We start from the raw sequence: 15,457 nt of genomic DNA on the forward strand, positions 1-15,457 counted from the left end.
CCTTCCGTCTTCCGTTCCAGGAGTGGGCATACTTGTTTTTACAAGAAGCTGCCCACCCTATAGTTTAGCATCCTAAATTATATTGACTTAAGTCAGTGAGGGGGAGGAGGTAGAAGAAGAAAGACTGAATGGAGTAACTCTTGGAAGCACGCATGTGTGTGTGTGTGTGTGTGTGTGTGTGTGTGTGTGTGTGTGTGTGTGTGTGTGTGTGTGTGTGTGTGTGTGTGTGTGTGTGTGTGTGTGTGTGTGTGCATTCAGCATCCGACACCAATACAGTGATGAAGCTGAGTTGGCTAGGAGAAAGTGATGCAATCATGTTAATTGGTATTTTAATCAGTATTCAATTCAGAACAGTAAAGTCTACATTGATTAACACAGTACAGGAATACAACTTTACATCATTGCTACCATAAGAGCACTATAAATATTATCCGTAGAATATTATATTTTGTGGATCACAATGATTTCCTAATATGTGATTTCTCTTAAAACTCAAGGAACTTCAAGAATAAGTTGTGCAAAATATATGATCTGTTGCCAAGCTTTTACTTCTACAAAAAGGAGATTTCCAGCGCGTACAGACAGTTTATGATTTATGGTAATAACAGGTGCTGCAGTGACACTCTGTGTGGTTCGTCACCGGGAAGCCATCCTTGGTGGTGACCTGAGAGAGGAGAAGGAGAGAAAGAATCAAGTGAAAGAGAGACGGTTTAAAATAAAATAAAACATTCAGGTTAATTGGAGTTGTTGTGAAATGATACGTTTAGACGTTATGTGCGTTACACTAGGAATGTCGTCAGGTTAGATGATCAAACTTTCGGTAGTAGAGAATATCAATCCCAACTACTTTATTAGCTAAATATTGTCTTACCCTTTCCCCTTCTTTTGCAACACAGCATGTGGCTTCAGAGGTGATGTTCTTGGGGACCAGCATGGTTTGCTTGGACCGTAGTGGGGTTGGATAAGCTCTGGAGAAGCAGCAGCCTGTACACTGCATGATGTTGGGGAAGATTGTGTTCGGCTTCAGTGTGCATTCCTCACAGCCCACTGTGAAGAAATTGACATACATTCATTGAGAATCTATTGAATAGTCTGATCTTAAGCTTGGTGCACTATTCATCACCAATGTGTGGCTCACTTCCTTGTAAACACACCGTTTGGGAATAAGGAGGTAGTATACCAATTTATATTCTCTCTCTCTGTATTGACAACAGAACTCACTGCAGAACTCACTGCTAATTTTGTTCCCTGAACATATAAACCATCAACAAAAACAGTTATTGAAATGTAAAACTTACTGTTTGTCTTGTCACTTTTTGGATAAGAGTCTGCGATGACTACAAGTGCGGACAGGATGAGGGATAGTCCAGTTGATTTCAACAAGCACATTTTAGTGACGGGTGGCAATATCCTGACAGGAAACATGAATAAAACCATTCAAAACCAGCATATTCATCTCAGAAGTTGAAAACTCATAAACACAAAACACAGCAGTGAAACAATACATTGGAAACACAACACAGTGAATGGGAAAAGCATTACCTGCGTATGTTGTGTATCTTGGTGGAAGCCTGGTCAGTGTTCAGTGTGTAGACCCTATTGCTCCCTCCATTAACTTTTATACCTCTGCCCATGTGCTCGACTGGGATTAAGTAAACCCCTCCAACCTTATCAGTGATATCTGTGAGGCATTGGCCACTTGACTACCTGCTCTAATCCTTTACATGAAAAAAGGAACTGCACACATGGTCGAAAGTCAAAACACGCTTCCATCCTGACTGTGGATGGAAGCTTCTAATCCCTTAAACAGGTGGGATGTTGCTAGGTAACTGCTGTTATGTCATGCAGAAGGCAAGGCAAGGTCATTGGTTCATTAGTTTAACTTATGTTCATGGTCTTTTGCTTTGTAAATCAATACATCTAGACATGTTTAATACTTTGAATATCTGATTCATCTTTCCATGCTGAATTATATCTCCCAAAAATAAGTAAATATGTAAACTACACAGAAGAGTGAAATATTTCACATGAAATAAATGGGGTTTCTTATATAAACCATGAGGACTAGTCCCAGGCCATGCTTTATTATCATCTGGGGCAGTGCAAACATGAGTGCAAGCAATGAATACGGTATATGAAATAATACTATCCTCTCAGAGAGCCAAACAGATACACTACATGGCTATTTCAGCCACACCTGTTGCTGACAGGTGTATAAAATTGAGCACACTGCAATCTCCATAGACAAACATTGGCAGTAGAACGGCCTTACTGAAAAGCTCAGTGACTTTCAACATGGCATCATCATAGGATGCCACCTTACCAACAAGTCAGTTCGTCAAATTTCTGCCCTGCTAGAGCTGCCCCGGTCAACTGTAAGTTGTGTTATTGTGAAGCGGAATTGTCTAGGAGCTCACAGAACGGGACCGCCAAGTGCTGAAGTGAGTAGCGTGTAAAAATCATCTGTCCTCAGTTGAAACACTCACTACCCAGTTCCAAACTGCCTCTGGACGCAACGTTAGCACGAAAAATGTTTTTTGGGAGCTTCATCAAATGGGTTTTCATTGTCGAGTGGTGTAAACCTCTCCGTCATTGGACTCTGGAGCAGTAGAAACGCGTTTTCTGGAGTGATTAATCACGCTTCACCATCTGGCAGTCCGACAGACGAATATGGTTTGGCGAATGCCAGGAGAACGCTACCTGCCCCAATGCATTGTGCCAACTGTAACGATTGGTGGAGGAGGAATAATGGTCTGGGGCTGCTTTTCATGGTTCCAGAGAAGGGAAATCTTAAAGCTACAGCATACAATGACATTCTAGGCAACTTTGTGGGAATAGTTTGGGAAAGGCCCTTTCCTGTTTCATTATGTCAGTGCCTCCTTGCACAAAGAGAGGTCCATACAGAAATGATTTGTTGAAATCAGTGTGGAAGAACTTGACTGGCCTGCACAGAGCCTGACCTCAACACCTTTGGGGATGAATTGGAACGCCGACTGCGAGCCAGGCCTAATTGCCCAACATCAGTGCCTGACCTCACTAATGCTCTTGTGGCTGAATGGAAGCAAGTCCTCACAGCAATGTTCCAACATCTAGTGGAAAGCTTTCCCAGAAGATTAGAGCTTGTTATAACAACAAGGAGGACCAACTCCAAATTATGTGGTGGCCATGTCGTGTATTTCCCTCAGAGATGCAGATCAATGGTATGTTTATATTCATGTAATAACATTAATGAGTCAGTGTATCCTCAATTAAATGAGAGGTATGCTAATGAATGTGTACTCTAAATTAAAGGTACACTATGCAGAAATATGTCAGGTGGATGGATTATTTTCACAAAGGATTAATGCTCACTAACAGTGATGTAAACAAATGTGTTCACCAAATTTTTTAGAAAAACTTTTTTTGTGGTATGGACATTTTCAGTGATTGTTTATTTTAGCTCAAGAAACATGGGACCAACACTTTATACATGATAAGACACACACTCTACACACATGAGATGTTGTATTGTAAATATGTAAATATGTGATAGTGGAGGAGTGGCCTGAGGAAACAAACTAAATGTATTTGGTGAAGTGGTAGGAAATGTCATGTCGTGTAATATTTTAAACTGTATATAACTGTCTTGATGTTGCTGGACGCCAGAAAGAGTAGCTGCAGCCTTGGCAGCAGCTAACGGGGATCCTTAATAAATCTAAAAACAAAATACGCATGTTGCGTTTATATTTTTTGATCAGTGTAAGAACAGCTACACCACAGTATCTTTTTTATCTTTCCTTTACCTATGTTTCAAAATGTCCCGACCTTGGTTGCATTGGAGACTAGACCCAGGCAGGTGTAACTCAATATGCATGGAGGATGGTACATGAAATCTCAGAGATTTAAAGGCTTATGGTGCAACCATGTCATGAGCAATAACTGCTCTTTAATCCTGCACTCTTAGTGTAATTGTATTTCTCCATTCAAAATGGCAATTGTATAGCCTACTGTAAAACATTAAGACTAATTGCAACGGTGTTTTATTACTGATGTTTTCATTAACAAAAGACGAAAGATGAAAACCATATTGTCAACTAAATGCATTCTCAACTAAAAATATGTGGGTAAACACTGATCGCCAGTCAGTGTGAGTAAAGTAATGTTCACTTTACTTTCAATGCATTTTTCTGCAAAAGGTAGGTACACGCATGTGCAAAATAATTTGCTTGAACAGCATTTGTGTGCATTTACCCTCCACTACACCACTGGTAACATTCTGTCAATGATCTGTTATATACTCTTCTCTAATACCGCTCTGGATAAAGGCAATCTACAATTTTCTAAGTACAAATGAAAACCGCTTTTAATTCCCCCAAAATGTTGACATTTTTAGGTTTTAGCATAGCATCTTTAATACATTGTTTACTTGCCGATTAACAATCAGTCCAGACATAGCCATCGGAAGCAGTCCTAGTGAAGCATTTGTGTGACGCGGTAGCTACTGAGGTAATTGTGGTTGCTGGCTCTGTTTGTGGTACAAGGTGCAGGCCGCGATGAAGATCCTGTCGTAGAAAATGAAGATGAGGCCATGGAGATGTAGAAGGCCCTGAAGGTGGAGGAGATGGTGTGGCCGATGTGGTCATGCTCTTGTAATCACGTGTGGTGTGTGTGCGTTCGGTATCCGGCACCCCATACACTTTCACAAAACGTGTGGTGAAGCTGAGTTGGCTGGGAGGAAGTGAGGCGATCATGTTAATTGAGGGTTCTGGTTAGTATATAGCCCTGTCTGTCTCCTCAACTCACCACATCCACTTAATCCCTCTCTTATTGTCTCAACATCCAGTGGGATAGTAGTGCCTGGCGTTCCAAACTACTACCGTACACAGTACACGGACTATTGGCAGAGTTGGGTTTACAGCTACAAACTTCTGATTCTGGTGGAACTGGGGAAAAGGTAAAGGACCATGGTTGATTTCAACACATACACAATACACAGGTTTAGCACAGAATTTATACACTAAAGTGTATATAGTTGTAGTATATAGAGTGGATATAGCTATAGTATATCAAATGTAAATGAAAAATCTGCATGTGGGAAATGAATTGAACTGCAACTGTCTCACTTGTTTGGGTTGGCAACATTTTTCTGCTTTTATTTTAACAGCACACCAAACTATTGATGGTTTTATTCAGACGCTTGATACATGTTATTAGAAATACAAAAAATAATTCCAGTAGGCCTAATGCATCAATCCACAGTTACTAAAATCAACCATGTTAATATTCTGTGTTCATTGTAGAATGAAGATTACAATAGTGATTTTTTGCTTGGTTGGGGCGGTTTATGCCAACCCAGTAAGTACCCTTGTTTTTTTATTGAACAATGTTAATTCATTCACAATAAAATGTCAATGGTGAGTTGATATAGATTTAACACATCAGACTTTTGTATTATTTTGTGTTCTCCTACTGTATTTGTTTCTTTTGACAGATTCTGTACAAAGCTATTTTGGAGCAGAGCGAACTGGAATCATCAAACATGGTAAGTGCTATCAAAAGAAGCAATCAAAAGTATCTGCAGTTTGATTGTTGTGTTGGGGTATGGGTCTGAAAAATGCACACAAATGCAAGCCTGTTGACTGCAATCACGTTGTCAACCTCCACCACAGTCCAAGTCAGAAAAGCTGACAGTTACGGTAGTTCCTCACTCCTGTGCCAAACCTCAAGTTTAGATTGTAGTCGAGGTAGAGGTCATTGCACTGTATACACCCATATTTATCCCTACAATGAGTTTTTTGGGCAATGGTGGACTTGTTAAGATTTTAAATAAGCATGATGATTGTTGATGCTGGCACACAGATTGTCATTAAATGCATTGCGGTTTTCTGCTGGCATTGTGTTTCAGACTCAAACGCAAAGGTTAAGTTCACCCGCCTCACAATCTCTGCATCAAAGTGACACTTCAGAGCTCAAGGTGGGTTGAATGGAATAATATTAAAATGTCAACAGGTGTAGAATGTAAAACATACAATTGTAAGTGCATTGGCGAAAATCAGAATAGGTCTTTATCTAACACATATCCGTTACACTTTATAATTACTTGCATGAACAAGACATAAATGTACTATGCTTATTATTTGTAATACATATAAATGTTTATAATAACCCACATCTCTTTTCTTATAGAGCTCAGAAGAAAGTACCTCAGAGGACCAAGTAAGTTCATCTTTTTTTTTAAAGGCTGCTCAAAAGTATTGACATTACAAGCAATGCCTAAATATATCTGGGGGCGTATTTACACAGCGTTTCAGAGCAGTAGTCCCCATTGTCCATGTAACCTTATTCATTAGGATCTACAAGACAAAACTGATCATAGATCAGCATACTCTGAGACGCTTGATACATACGCTTGATACAGACGCCCCTGTTCTCCTTTATCAAGTGGCTCTAATCTTTAATGTTCAATCTGTGTTAAATTGTGTTTCAGAGTTCAGAGTCTGAGTCCGAATCATTGGAATCCAATTCAGAGGTGAGTGACAACAACAGTATTCCTACTCCAGTATTATCCTTCCCACTTGAAAAAATACTATATTATTAACTGGGTGGTTCGAGCCCTGAATGCTAATTGGCTGACAGCCGTGGTATAGCAGAGTATGACAAAACATATATTTTTACTGCTCTAAATACATTGGTAACAAGTTTATAATAGGAATAAGACACCTCGGGGTTTATAGTACATGGCCATTATACCACGGCTAAGGGCTGTATCTAGCCACTCCGAGTCGCATCCTGCATAAGAACACCCCTTAGCCGTGTTATATTGGTCATAAACCACAACCCCCCGGGCCTTATTGCTTAAGTATACTATGGTATAAATACTATATTATTCACTGTAGTTTTTACTGTAGTATACTGTAGTATTCACAGTAAAATATAGTACAAACACTGTAGTAAAAGAAAACTGTAGTATATACTATAGTAATTAATGTAGTGTTTTTGCAGATTGTAGTATACAGTACTGTAGTATTTACTATAGTGTTTTTGCGGATAGTAATGTGAGTTGTGTGAGTTGTGAGTTGTTTTGGTTGTGCAAATACTAGGGCTGTTAGTCGATACAAAAAATAAATACATTGAAAAATACCTCCTTCGTCCATTTTGTTGCAATCTGTTCCCCTTCACACAGTCTTCCGAGAGCCATTCTTTGGAGAGTGCGAGCCAATCACTGGAGGACAGGGTAAAGATCCTCAGATTTACATCATTTCACAGAGTGCATATCAAGACAATAAAATGAGAAAGATGCAATCAATTTACAACATGTCAGGAAAATGACGATGGTTGCATTTACTGTATCTTCTGTTGGTTTGTTTCAGCAGACTGACTCCAATGCTATTGGGGATACACGAGACAACAGCCAAGGCAGTGAAGAAAACGTTCGAAAGGTTCGTCTTGCACTTGTCATAGTATCCTGTGTCCTGTTATGTCATGTACTTATAATAAGAACGCATTTTTACACAATGCTAAGCCTGTCAAAATCTTAGTTTGACATTTATATTTAGTCTGCACAGAGCACTTACTACATACAGTATGTGCTTACGAGTCATTCACAATCTACTAGCTCATCAGAGAAAATTGCCAAAGACTCCAGCCACTCAAGCCAGACTCTTCACCCTGTTACCATCTGGCAAACGGTACCGGAGTATCGGTTCTGGGACCATCAGGCTTCAAGAAAGCTTCTACCCCATGACATAAGACTGCTAAAATCACAGGAGGCTGCTTAGGGAAGTACAGCTCATAATAATGTATGGAACGAAGTGAACGGAATGGCATCAAACGCCTGGAATCCATGTGTTTGATGTATTTGATACCATTCCAATATTTCCACTCCAGCCATTGCCATGAGCCCGTGCTCCCCAATTAAGGAGCCACCAACCTCCTGTGTGTTAAATAGCCAGACTGCTAAAATAGCCAATGAATGGTACCCAAACAATCTGCACTGACTCTATCTTGCACTGACCCTACGCACACTCACTACACTATACATTGACACCATATACACACATTTAATCACACGCACTTCACTGTCACTCCTATGCAGATCTCTCACACCTTCAAACATTAAAATGCATACGCACGCACACACACACACACATGCACACACACACACACACACACATAACACACACACGCATACCGACACAAACATACACGCACGCACATTCACACGCACACTTTTACACTCATAATTTGCTGCTGCTACTCTGTTCTTTATTTTACTCTTATTATTATCTATCTGGATGCCTAGTCACTTTATCCTGTCTTCATGTACGTACAGTATCTACCTCAAGTACCTCGTAGCTGTGCACATTGATCTGGTACTAGTACTCCCAGTATATACCGTGCATTCTGAAAGTATTCAGAACCCTTGACTTTTTCCACATTTTGTTACATTGCAGCCTTATTCTAAAATGGATTAAATAAAACATTTTCCTCATCAATCTATACAAAATAACACAAGATGACAGAAATACCTTATTTACATAAATATTCAGACCCTTTGCTATGAGACTCGAAATTGAGCTCAAGTGCATCCTGTTTCCATTGGATCATCCTTGAGATGTTTCCACCTGTGGTAAATTCAATTAATTGGACATGATTTTTTAAAGTCACACACCTGTATATGTAAGGTCCCACATTTGACAGTGCATGTCAGAGAAAAAACCAAGCCATGAGGTTGAAGGAATTGTCCGTAGAGCTCTGAGACAGGATTGTGTCAAGGCACAGATCTCGGGAAGGGTACCATAAAATTTCAGCAACAATGAAGGTTCCCAAGAACACAATGGCCTCCATCATTCTTAAATGAAAGAAGTTTGGAATCAACAAGATTCTTCCTAGAGCTGGCCGCCCGGCCAAACTGAGCAATCAGGGGAGAAGGGCCTTGGTCAGGGAGGTGTAAAAGAACCCGATGGTCACTCTGACAGAGCTCCAGAGTTCCTCTCTGGAGATGGGAGAACCTTCCAGGAGGACAACCATCTCTGCAGCACTCCACCAATCAGGCCATTATGGTAGAGTGGGCAGACGGAAGTCACACTTTTTATTTTCATTTTTTTAGTTGAACCTTTATTTAACTTGGCAAGTCAGTTAAGAACAAATTCTTATTTACAACGATGGCCAAACCCTAACACGGGCGTCGCTGGGCCAATTGTGTGCTGCCCTATGGGACTCCCAATCACAGCCAGACGTGATACAGCTCAGGATCGAACCAGGGTCTGTAGTGACACCTCTAGCACTGAGGTAGTGCCTTAGACTGCTGCACCTTAGACAGCTGTGCCACTCCACAGTAAAAGGCACATGACAGCCCACTTGGAGTTTGCCAAAAGGCACCTGAAGGACTCTCAGACCATGAGAAATATTATTCTGATTAAACTAAGATTGAATTCTTTGGCCTGAATGCCAAGCGTCACACTAAGGATTGCCCGCTGGATACGAGATGCAGGCACAGGGAGTGAACATTTAAAAACCACAGACAGGAACAGAATACAGACAGCGTCTGGACAGTGGAAACGGAAACAACAATAATGCTAACATGGAGATGAAACAGAGAAAACAGACAGATATAGGGAATGCAATCAAAACGTGAAGGAGTTCAGGTGAGTCCAATGAGCTCTGATGCGCGTAATTATGGTGACAGGTGTATGTAATGAAAGGCAGCCTGGCACCCTCGAGCGCCAGAGAGGGTGAGCGGGAGCAGGCGTGACAGTCACATCTGGAGGAAACCTGGCACCATCCCTACAGTGAAGCATGGTGGTGGCAGCATCATGCTGTGGGGATGTTATTCAGCGGCAGGGACTGGGAGACTCGTCAGGATCGAGGGAAACATGAACGAAGCACAGTTCAGAGAAATCCTTGATGAAAACCTGCTTCAGGACCTCAGACTGGGGCGAAGGTTCACCTTCCAATAGGACAACAACCCTAAGCACACAGCCAAGACAACACAGGAGTGGCTTTGGGACAAGTCTCTGAATGTCCTTGAGTGACCCATCCAGAGCCCTGACTTTAATCAGATCTAGCATCTCTGGAGAGACCTGAAAATAGCTGTGCAGCAACGCTCCCATCCAACCTGACAGAGCTTGAGAGGATCTGCAGAGAAGAATGTGAGAAACTCCCCAAATACAGGTGTGCCAAGCTTGTAGCATCATACTCAAAAAGACTCGAGGCTGTAATAGCTGCCAAAGATGCTTCAACAAAGTACTGAGTAAAGGGTCTGATGACTTATGTAAATGTGATATTTCTGTTGTTGTTTTTTTTATAAATTTGCAAAAAAATCGAAAAACCTGTATTTGCTTTGTCATTATGGGGTATTGTGTGTAGATTGATGAGAAAAAAATGGACTTAATAAATGTTATAATAACACTGTAATGTAACAAAATGTGGAGAAAGTCAAGGGGTCTGAATACTTTCCGAATGCAATGTAGCTCCATTCTTGTGTATTTTATTTTATTCCGCTTGTGTTTAGTTGCTATTTTTGAAACATCGTTGGGAGAGGTTCGGGAAGCAAGAATTTCACTGTACAGTCATATTCGGCGCATGTTATCAGTTTGATTTGATTTAAAATGAAGGATTACCATTCTGTATGAACTGACGACAACCAATCTTTATTTCACCCATATGTGTCTTGTCCACTTCTCTAGAATTGGATCCGAGTGTTTGCCGTCCGAGTCTTGAGTGCAGAGGACAACAGCAGCTCTGAGGTCAAAGGGCAGCTGGACCTACCCACTAATCAGGGAGCAGTGAAACAGAGCACACTCTCTCCCACCACTTTGACAACCAACCACAGCCAGCCTGGCGATACAGTTCAGAGCAATGTAGCCTTGGCATTGGTAGAGAGCTTCCTCAAAGCCTCTGGTTCTCTCAGTGAGACCAGTGTCAGCATTGATACCAGTGACGTCAGTGCTGTTACTGGTAATGTCAGTACTGTTACCAGTGACGTCAGTACTGTTAACTTTGACATAAGAGACACAAGTAACATCAAGGATACCAGCGATAGTAGCGAAAGCAGTGAAAGTAGCGAGAGCAGTGACACTAGTGAGACCAGTGATAGCAGCAATACCAGTGACAGTAAAGAGAGTGATACCAGTGAGAGTGAGGAGAGACACCAGAGCCAAGCTACAGACTGCCAGCAGGGTGTCCACAGCACTGCCTGTGACAGTGAGGAGTATTTCATCCAAGATATAGGTGACGATGGTCAATATCCAATGGATGATTTGCTCATGCCTGAAGAGGAGCATAGAGAGTTGAGTTTACGAAGATAATGCTAACATCCCCCATTTGACTGTATCAGGTTGGATGCATTTCAAATGAAGCAAGGGGAGGGAGTACAGTGTAGATCAAGTAATATAGTATGACATTGACTTCTATGATTTGTTTTGATGTTGGCATGAAATAAAAATTAAAATAAACTGTTCAGCCTACTGCTTAGAAATATAGGTTTAAGTGTTGTAGTAGATGGTTTGAAATCATGGTTGCAAATATTCTTCCTATTCATTTGCTTTTTTCACTCATTTTCACGAAGACTTTAATTCCAAAATGCTATATATCCATTTTCAGAAATGTTGGTAAATTATATTTTATTGTTTATAGAAATTCTGATAGAGATGGATGTGTTTTTTCACTATCTAATTATGGCATGGGGTTGTTTGACTCTGATCTGGATACTGACCTCTGCCTGCCCTTGACCTGTTGTTTTGCCTGCCCCTGTTCTAGTAATAAACTTTTGTTACTTCAACACTGTCTGCATCTGGGTCTTCCCTAAAACATGATAAATGCTATATATTTGCCTCAATCTCAGATAAATAGGTAGTAGTGCTAGGTTTTACACAGTCAAATATAACAAATATCTATTTTTTTTATAAAGAACAGTACATATAGACACATGTTGCATATATATATATATACAGTACCAGTCAAAAAAAATTACACCTACTTATTCAAGGGTTTTTCTTTATTTGTACTATTTTCTACATTGTAGAATAATAGTGAAGACATCAAAACTATGAAATAACACATAAAATCATGTAGTAACCAAAAAAGTGTTTAACAAATTAAATTATACTTTAGATTCTTCAAAGTACCCTACCTTGCCTTGATGACAGCTTTGCACACTCTTGGCATTCGCTCAACCAGCTGTGAGAACTTTTGCTTTTCTAGCAGTCTTGAAGGAGTTCCCACATATGCTGAGCACTTGTTGCTTTACCTTCACTCCACTGTCAAACTCTTCCCAAACCATCTCAATTGGGTTGAGGTCGGGTGATTGTGGAGGCCAGGTCATCTCCTTCTTGGTGAAATAGTCCTTACACAGCCTGGAGGTGTGTTGGGTCATTGTCCTGTTGAAAAACAAATGATAGTCCCACTAAGTGAAAACCAGATTGGATGGTGTATTGTGGCAGAATGCTGTGGTAGCCATGCTGGTTAAGTATGCCTTGAATTCTAAATAAATCACAGACAGTGTCACCAGCAAAGCACCCCCGCACCATCACACCTCCTCCTACATGTTTCACGGTGGGAACCACACATGGAGAGACCATCCATTCACCTACTCTGCATCTCACAAAGACAAAGCGGTTGGAACCAAATATCTCAAATTTGGACTCATTGGACCAAAGGACAGATTTTTGACAGATCTAATGTCCATTGTTCGTGTTTCTTGGCCCAAGCAAGTCTCTTCTTATTATTGGTGTCCTTTGGTAGTGGTTTCTTTGCAGCAATTTGACCATGAAGGCCAGATTCACGCAGTCTCCTCCGAACAGTTGATGTTGAGATGTGTCTGTTACTTGAACTCTGTGAAGCATTTATTTCGTCTACAACTTCTGAGGCTGGTAACTCTAATGAATTTATCCTCTGCAGCAGAGGTAACTCTGGGTCTTCCTTTACTGTGGCGGTCCTAATGAGAGCCAGTTTCATCATAGTGCTTGATGGTTTTTGCAACTGCACTTGAAGAAACTTTCAAAGTTCTTGAAATGTTCCGTATTGACTGACATTCATGTCTTAAAGTAATGACGGACTGTCGTTTCTCTTTTCTTATTTGAGTTGTTTTTGCCATAATATGCACTTGGTCTTTTACCAATTAGGGCTATCTTCTGTATACCACCCCTACCTTGTCACAACATAACTAACTGGCACAAACGCATTAAGAAGGAAAACAATTCCACAAATGAACTTTTACCTAGGCACACCTGTTAATTTAAATGCATTCCAGGTGACTAACTCATGAAACTGGTTGAGAGAATACCAAGAGTGTGCAAAGTTGTCATCAAGGCAAAGGGTGGTGTAACGTTCGTAGTTGGGAGAGAGAGAGGAGGACCAAGGTGCAGCGTGGTAAGTATTCATATTCTCTTTTAATGAAAACGAATACTCTAACAAAACCAACAAAACGAAAACAGTTCTGAACGGTGAAATACCAACACAGAACAGAAAATAAACACCCACGAAACACAAGTGGGAAAAGGCTACCTAAGTATGATTCTCAATCAGAGACAACTAACGACACCTGCCTCTGATTGAGAACCATACCAGGCCAAACGCAAACACAACATAGAAAACGGAACATAGACAACCCACCCAACTCACTCCCTGACCATACTAAAGCAAAGACAAATCAAACAAACTAAGGTCAGAACGTGACAGGTGGCTACTTTGAAGAATCTCAAATCTAAAATATATTTTGATTTGTTTAACACTTTTTTTTAGCACATGATTCCATATGTGTTACTTCATAGTTTTGATGTCTTCACTATTATTATACAATGTAGAAAATATTTGTAAAAAATAAAAAAAGACCCTTGAATAAGTAGGTGTGTCCAAATTTGACTAGTACTGTATATATATATATATATATATATATAGTTGTATTTGTATTTTGTTGTATTTTCTGTATTTTACATGCAATTTTCGAATTGTATTGCACTGTAATGAGAATGGTATTGATATTATTGTGTAATTTATCTAATAATCACTGATTAAAAACACAAATAATTACCAATCCATCAGTTTTCTTGCATAAACTTAACTGCATTAAAGAGCATTGGGATGCCATGATTCTCTCCACTTAGTGAGTTCTCAATCATCTAACCTGATAAAATAATGGTCAATAAATAAATCTGTCTGTTGTCTGAAGCAATGTTTTGACTCATTTTCGTGTTTATTTGAGTTCATGGCCTTGGGCAGTGGTGGAAAAAGTACTCAATTGTCATACTAAAAAAAAAAGGTAAAAATACCTTAATAGAAAATTACTCAAGTATAAGTGAAAGTCACCTAGTAAAATACTACTTGAGTAAAAGTCAAAAAGTATTTGGTTTTATGTATCAAAAGTAAATTGAATAGCTAAAATGTACTTAAGTATCAAAAGTTAAAGTCAAAGTATAAATCGTTTCAAATTCCTTTTATTAAGAAAACCAGACGGCACAATTTTTTATTGATGGATAGCCAGGGGCAAACTTCAACACAATTTACAAACACAGCATTTGTGTTTGATGAGTCTGCCAGATCAGAAGCAGTAGATGACCAGGGATGTTCTCTTGATATGTATTGGACAATTGGACCATTTTCCTGTCAAACTGTAACGAGTACTTTTGGGTGTCAGGGAAAATGTATGGAGTAAAAAGTACATTGTTTTCTTTAGGAATGTAGTGAAGTACAAGTAAAAGTTGGCAAAAATAGAAATGGTAAAGTAAAGTACAGATACCCCAAAAAACTACTGAAGTAGTACTTTAAAGTCGTTTTACTTTAGTACTTTACAGCCACTAGCCTTCGGCAATAATTCTACCCATGGACCCCAGTGCCTAGAAAATTGTGATGAGCTGTTACCCACTCAGATCTTACTTTCTTTAGGGCAGTGGCCTACATCGACACGGAAAATAAACGTGACATTGGTAACCGATTTTGTTACAATTGTATCACGATTTGTTACGCCTTGGTGCGACCTGCCGTTGTTACAATATATCATCACGAACTTGGCTTGAACACATGTTCTTTTTTATTTTCTCACTTTGTGGTTTCATCTGGCCGGTTAGCTCAGTTGGTTAGAGCGTCGTGCTAATAACGCGAAGGTCGCGGGTTCGATACCCGTACTGGCCATACATTTTGGGCTGAAATCCCAAAGTAGGCTCGATACATTTGAGGTTGAATGTTCATTGCCTACGGGTAAACTCATTTATCACATCATGTTGAATACAACATCTGGTTTGTAAATAATTGAATTAAACACACTAGATTAGGAGTACATAAATTCATTTCATTAAATTTACCGGAATTGTCATTCATTCAGGAAAATAGAGCTACCGGCAACTCATTTACATTCCATCCGATAAAACAGAGTTGCTTCACGGATTTTTACCAAGGCGGATTACTCAAGCAAAGGCCGTTAGTTTTAGAAACCGTCAAACCAGAATTGCATGATCTGTGGATTTACGCATGTCACAAGAGG

At 39.9% G+C, this 15,457-nt stretch overlaps 2 protein-coding genes and 1 non-coding gene across 5 annotated transcripts; 2 read left to right on the forward strand and 1 right to left on the reverse strand.

Moving 5' to 3' along the window:
* Positions 1–312: 312 nt before the first annotated feature.
* Positions 313–1,651, reverse strand: LOC112231694 (glycoprotein hormones alpha chain 2-like). The gene is made up of 4 exons (XM_024398401.2): positions 1,543–1,651; positions 1,299–1,411; positions 872–1,047; positions 313–664 (listed from the first exon to the last, which is right to left on the reverse strand). Exons 1-4 carry the CDS (start codon positions 1,632–1,634, stop codon positions 587–589), a joined length of 459 nt encoding a protein of 152 aa, XP_024254169.1. The 5' UTR covers positions 1,635–1,651; the 3' UTR covers positions 313–586.
* A 3,030-nt stretch (positions 1,652–4,681) lies between these two features.
* On the forward strand, positions 4,682–11,712 carry scpp1 (secretory calcium-binding phosphoprotein 1). Of its 3 annotated transcripts, none has more exons than XM_024398402.2 (9): positions 4,683–4,933; positions 5,280–5,334; positions 5,471–5,521; positions 5,885–5,953; positions 6,166–6,195; positions 6,467–6,508; positions 7,163–7,213; positions 7,350–7,418; positions 10,668–11,712. In XM_024398402.2, the coding sequence occupies exons 2-9, from the start codon at positions 5,281–5,283 to the stop codon at positions 11,286–11,288; spliced, it is 987 nt and encodes a 328-aa protein (XP_024254170.1). In that variant the 5' UTR covers positions 4,683–4,933; position 5,280; the 3' UTR covers positions 11,289–11,712. The 3 variants fall into 3 exon arrangements, with proteins under 3 accessions (XP_024254173.1, XP_024254170.1, XP_024254171.1); XM_024398403.2 differs by having other exon boundaries at positions 4,685–4,933; positions 7,353–7,418; XM_024398405.2 differs by lacking the exon at positions 5,280–5,334 and having other exon boundaries at positions 4,682–4,933.
* A 3,322-nt stretch (positions 11,713–15,034) lies between these two features.
* trnai-aau lies at positions 15,035–15,108 on the forward strand. The gene has a single exon. It is a non-coding gene; the product is annotated as a tRNA-Ile (tRNA).
* Positions 15,109–15,457: the final 349 nt, after the last annotated feature.

This window comes from Oncorhynchus tshawytscha, linkage group LG34 (assembly GCF_018296145.1).
Source record: "Oncorhynchus tshawytscha isolate Ot180627B linkage group LG34, Otsh_v2.0, whole genome shotgun sequence".
NCBI lineage: Eukaryota > Metazoa > Chordata > Actinopteri > Salmoniformes > Salmonidae > Oncorhynchus > Oncorhynchus tshawytscha.

Bases quoted from the DNA above. Each gene is read 5' to 3' on its own strand.
- LOC112231694 (XM_024398401.2), bottom strand. From the start codon at position 1,634: ATGGGCAGAGGTATAAAAGTTAATGGAGGGAGCAATAGGGTCTACACA. The intron at 1,048-1,298 runs GTAAGTTTTACA...ATTTCTTCACAG, and splicing joins AAAAAGTGACAAGACAAACA to TGGGCTGTGAGGAATGCACA. The intron at 665-871 runs GTAAGACAATAT...CTCCTCTCTCAG, and splicing joins TTGCAAAAGAAGGGGAAAGG to GTCACCACCAAGGATGGCTT.
- scpp1 (XM_024398402.2), top strand. From the start codon at position 5,281: ATGAAGATTACAATAGTGATTTTTTGCTTGGTTGGGGCGGTTTATGCC. The intron at 6,196-6,466 runs GTAAGTTCATCT...ATTGTGTTTCAG, and splicing joins AAAGTACCTCAGAGGACCAA to AGTTCAGAGTCTGAGTCCGA. The intron at 7,214-7,349 runs GTAAAGATCCTC...GGTTTGTTTCAG, and splicing joins GCCAATCACTGGAGGACAGG to CAGACTGACTCCAATGCTAT.